General features: G+C 35.9%; 1 protein-coding gene across 1 annotated transcript; it reads left to right on the top strand.

Annotated features, from left to right (window-relative positions):
* Positions 1-467: 467 nt before the first annotated feature.
* On the top strand, positions 468-3,869 carry LOC110878791 (aspartic proteinase Asp1). The gene is made up of 9 exons (XM_022127150.2): positions 468-694; positions 1,582-1,699; positions 2,020-2,246; positions 2,333-2,566; positions 2,647-2,785; positions 2,874-3,068; positions 3,146-3,218; positions 3,325-3,412; positions 3,529-3,869. The coding sequence occupies exons 1-9, from the start codon at positions 564-566 to the stop codon at positions 3,617-3,619; spliced, it is 1,296 nt and encodes a 431-aa protein (XP_021982842.1). The 5' UTR covers positions 468-563; the 3' UTR covers positions 3,620-3,869.
* The last annotated feature ends 1,043 nt before the right edge of the window (positions 3,870-4,912 follow it).

Here is a 4,912-nt window from a genome sequence, read left to right as displayed (position 1 = left end):
TGTAAACGAATCGAAAAAACAGTAACAACACCTTCGATTAACGGTTAAAGTCACCTAAATGAAAATCTGTTTTTGACAAGTGAAAATCTAGCGCAACACGTATTGAAAAAAAAGGAGTTAATTACTGTTTTCGTCCATGTGATTTGTCAAAAATCACTATTTTAGTCCATTAGTTTAAAAATTGCGATTTCAGTCCCTGTGGTTTCACTTTCGTAATCATTTCAGTCCCTATGGTTTCGCTTTCGTAACCATTTCAATCCATTATTCTATTAAGTACAGGGACTAAAATGGTTACAAAAGTAAAACCACATGGACTGAAATCGCAATTTTTAAACTAATGGACTGAAATAGTGATTTTTGACAAGCCAAAGGAACGAAAAAAAGTAATTAACTCAAAAAAAAAAAAAAAGTTAAATAACGGTATCTATCAAGTGAAAATGACTAAAACCGCGTGAGGTCAAAATCCTCTTTCAATTCACACTGTCCTTCCTGAGGACGCAGACAGACTCTTCGTCAACACCAAATCATCCTTTTCATCAAACACATTGGGAGCTCCATTCAACATGCATTCCAGATTCATCTTCATCCTCTGCTTGTTTGCTGCACTATTTCAAGGATCTTATTCAGCCAACAAATCACCTCCATCCTCATCCTCCGTCGTTTTTCAAGTCACCGGAAATGTTTATCCCAGAGGGTATTATTCTCTTTCTCCCTAATTATGTTCGTCAAATCCGTTTTCAGTTCAATCTGTTTCTGCTGTGTGATTCATTACAAGCCTTATGTTTTGTGGATGTTCATCAATTCATCTTCTTCTGTTACTGTTATTGTGAATTTGTTAGGGTTTGGTTGAGGATTTTACTCTAGGACCTTTTTTTCTGTATACCTTTTAGATAGATCAAGTAGGCCCACCATATCTGATATTTTAGGCTTATGTAGGTATTATACCACTTTGATGCATGTGAGAAAAAGCCAATTTTAGGTGTTCTGTAGGTGAGTGGGGAGTCCTTTGTAATCACAGATGGATTATGTGGATACCTGAATTACCTTTATATGTAAGAATGCTACAAAAGTGATCAAATCTTGGTTTATAACTTCATATAATTTCTACTTGATCTTCAAAAGTGGTCGCGGAATTCCTCTTAGCTTGCAAAATTACTGCCATCAAGTAATACGAGTATACGACATAAACGTTTGTCAATATGGGCGTTTAGTATCAACTTAAATACTTTTTTTTTTTTTTTTGAAAATCTAGATATTCTTCAAACTTCCCTATGCAATGAGGAGCCTGAAATTTGCTTTCAATGTTGGTATTTATGCTTGCTAAGTTATGCTATAAACTTATTAGCAAGTTTGTTCTTGAGGGGGGAGGGGGGGGGGTACGCGTCCTAAAAGAGTGAAAAGATTAATATTTCGGAACATGACACGTGGCCATGATGGCATAATGGGTGCTTGCCAAAGCTCTTATCCCCTAACTAAGCTTTTCAGGAGCATGGTTTAATATTGGAATGTCATTTTGGACCTATGGTTTTTAGTACAACTTGTAGAATGTGCTAAAGGGATAAATTTCACTTGTATGTGCAGGTACTATCATGTGACGATGAACATAGGGAATCCACCGAAACCTTATTGGCTGGACATTGACACCGGCAGTGATCTCACTTGGCTTCAATGTGATGTACCATGTGTCAAATGCCTCCCGGTAATTCTATATTTTAATTAGTATTAAGTTGATTCGTTTGTTTTTTAATGACTAACTTAACTGAAATAAAAGAATTCATTAATTTGGGTAAAACCCATCAATATCTGAAGTAAGTGCTCACATAGTGATGGCCAAATAGACAAAATAAAGAGCAAAGATAAGTCATATAGTATATACATAATAAGCCGCTTAAACCATAAAGTTTGTTTTGGTCATTTGTATAAAAACCATAAATATTATTATTCAAAGTATTCAGATGGCGTGCATACGTTTAACATTGAAAACAGCAATCAAACTTTTTTTTTTTTTTAATATTGTAGGCACCTCACAGGCCTTATAAGCCTAACAAAGACCTTGTGGCATGCACGGACCCAATGTGTGCATCTGTTCATTGGCCAGAAACACTTGAATGCAAGTCTCCGAAGGATCAATGTGACTATGAAGTTCAGTACGCCGACCATGGATCATCTCTTGGTCTAATGGTCAAAGACTGGTTTCCTCTACAATACATCAATGGAAGTGTAGCCAAACCTCGTCTTGCATTCGGGTCAGCCTCTTTTATATGTAGTTTATTTATTAATTATTAATTATTAATGCGTGAGTTATAATATCATCTTAGTTTCATACATTCAGATGTGGTTACAATCAAGAAGTTCACTCCTCAATGGACCCACCCTACACTGACGGAGTTCTTGGTCTAGGGTTAGGCAAATCAAGCATCTTAAGCCAATTAAACGAACTCGGTATAACAAGAAACATAGTTGGTCATTGTCTCGGTGCACAAGGAGATGGATTTCTGTTTTTCGGAAATGAACTTGTTCCTTCTTCAGGGGTAATCTGGACACCCATGTCAACAACCGAAATCGAGTGAGTTTTTTTAGTTAGTATTCATTTTTTTAGTAAATTATAACTTATAAGATACCATAACTTATCACGGACTTTTTCAGTAAACACTACTCTTTGGGAACTGCTGAGTTGTACGTTGGCGGAAAAGCAAGTGGAATAAAAGATCTTCCCATAGTGTTTGATAGTGGAAGTACGTACACCTACTTTAGTGCAGAAGCTTATAAAGCTCTAGTTTCCACGGTGAGTCAAAGAATTGTTGTCCTTTTAGTAATCGTGTCTGGCACCTTGAGCTTCTTTTAACCATATTATCGAAACCCATGGACTGCAGCTTATGAATGACATTAAAGGAAAGCAGCTAAAAACTGCAAATGATGATAAAAGTCTCCCACTATGCTGGAAAGGATCAAAACCTTTCAAGTCTGTTCAAGATGTCAAAAACATATTTAAGCCGATAATGTTGAGCTTTGCAAAGTCGAAGTATGTTCGGTTTCAGATGGACCCCGAAGCATATCTCATCATCAGTGTAAGAAGTCAATTGAAACCTAAAATACAATTTACCTTTTCCACAATATTGTTTAACATTTGCATACGTTGGTGCAGGAACGTGGAAATGCATGTCTTGGGATCTTGAATGGTTCGGAAGTCGGCCTCGAAAATATTAATCTGATTGGAGGTAAAAAGCTTAAACACAAACTTAGTCAAATTATCATTTTTTAATTCTCGATGTATGTATGCAGATTATAAAGCTGCCATTTTTATTTGCCATTTACTATTTGCAGATATATCGTTCCATGACAAAATCATCATCTACGACAATGAGAAGCAGCAGATCGGTTGGGCTCCTGCAAATTGCAAGAAACTCCCAAAGTCCTGAGGCTCTCTCTTATTACTCCTTAATTTGAAATATATACATACATACATTCGTATATTTATACGTATAAAGGTTTTTGTTACAACAAGAAGTTTTTCTTGTTTATTAACAGCATAGATGATGATGGCGATCCAGATCACGGAGGGCTTTGCAAGCCCTATGGTTCAAACCTTGACATTTTACAAGCCTATTGTGCTGCTTAGTAACTTGAGAAAAGGTTGATAAATAAAGAGCTTCCAGACTCGGATATAAAAAAGGCAACAAATAATTATTATTATTATATATATATTGCCAGTAAATACATATGTTCAGTTGTTAGTTACAAGTTGTAAGGCATTTTACATAATGGAAATTTTGAATTAATGTCCACATCAGCAATATCATCACCCTGCCATGATGGAAATTGATGTGTGTTTTTTAATGCCCCCATTATGAGAATGAAAATGACTAAATGAGTACCTTTAATGTTGACACATAACTCTGCAGTTCCTTGCGCCTTTCTTTTTCTTTATCATACAATAGTGTCATCATCTTCCTAAGATATTGAACATTTCTATCTTTATGTCAACCAATATCTGCTTTAGAGGTTGCTTAACTGGTTTAGATTTCATTAGTTGAAAGTCTCGTGCTATTTACACTATTTAAAACCCATGTTATCAGTTTTATGAATATTTTCTTTTTCTTTTGTTTATTCATAGCATGAAATCAGAATTTCATATAATAATTTTGTTTAATTAATAGCTCAATCAGAGCCAATGTTACAACAGGCATCACTAATGCAAAATACATTTCTTTGTTAAGGGGTGTTAATTTACATACTGGTCCGTGTTTTGGGGGGTAGTTTCCTTAGGTTCAAGTCATGGAACAGTATGAGATTTGACTCGGGTGCTAAACGTGTCGTCTTTGCGGGTTGGATGGAAGGTCCAACCCGATTCGAACCCGAAAATTTTACATGAACCCTAATATGTCTCAAAACTTGAAAGTTGTGTCGGACATATGAACCCGGACACGACATGAATTTTGTTGGGTTGACCCGAACACGACCCGTTTAACCCAAACTTTTTTTATATCTTCGCATATTAGTATTTTAAAATTAAAATTTTACAACAAAAATGCAAATGTGTATAAAACATTTACATTTTAATCATAATATATTAGGTTTGGAGCTTGATTTGTTCTCTACGAGCTGGACCTGAAGACTTCTATTCCTGTGCTTCAAAGATTGTTGAGTACCGGATGATTGGGTTGTATTGTGCTAAGCAGGCTGGAGTTTCTCGTAAGGCCTTCAAGTGGGGGATTGCTGGATTTGTGAAGTCCTTGGTTATTGGGCTTTGTTTAGAAGACTTGAATAGAGGGCCCAATTTGGCCTGTTTAGTTTTTTTTTTCACCAGTTCTCCATATATACCTAATCATGTACTGTAATTTTTAGTGTGCCTCAGAGCTTAGAGCTTAATGAACTAACCTAGTTGCTACCCATGGACGTAGATCCCCCACTG

The sequence above is a fragment of the Helianthus annuus genome, chromosome 9, assembly GCF_002127325.2.
Source record: "Helianthus annuus cultivar XRQ/B chromosome 9, HanXRQr2.0-SUNRISE, whole genome shotgun sequence".
NCBI classification, from domain to species: domain Eukaryota; kingdom Viridiplantae; phylum Streptophyta; class Magnoliopsida; order Asterales; family Asteraceae; genus Helianthus; species Helianthus annuus.
This window is presented reverse-complemented; position numbering and strand designations above follow the sequence as displayed.

What these genes read in the sequence shown, in the direction of transcription:
- LOC110878791 (XM_022127150.2), top strand. Translation starts at nt 564, where the DNA reads ATGCATTCCAGATTCATCTTCATCCTCTGCTTGTTTGCTGCACTATTT. An exon ending in CATGTGTCAAATGCCTCCCG is followed by an intron (nt 1,700 to 2,019) that starts GTAATTCTATAT and finishes TTAATATTGTAG; the next exon opens with GCACCTCACAGGCCTTATAA. An exon ending in ATGTCAACAACCGAAATCGA is followed by an intron (nt 2,567 to 2,646) that starts GTGAGTTTTTTT and finishes GGACTTTTTCAG; the next exon opens with TAAACACTACTCTTTGGGAA.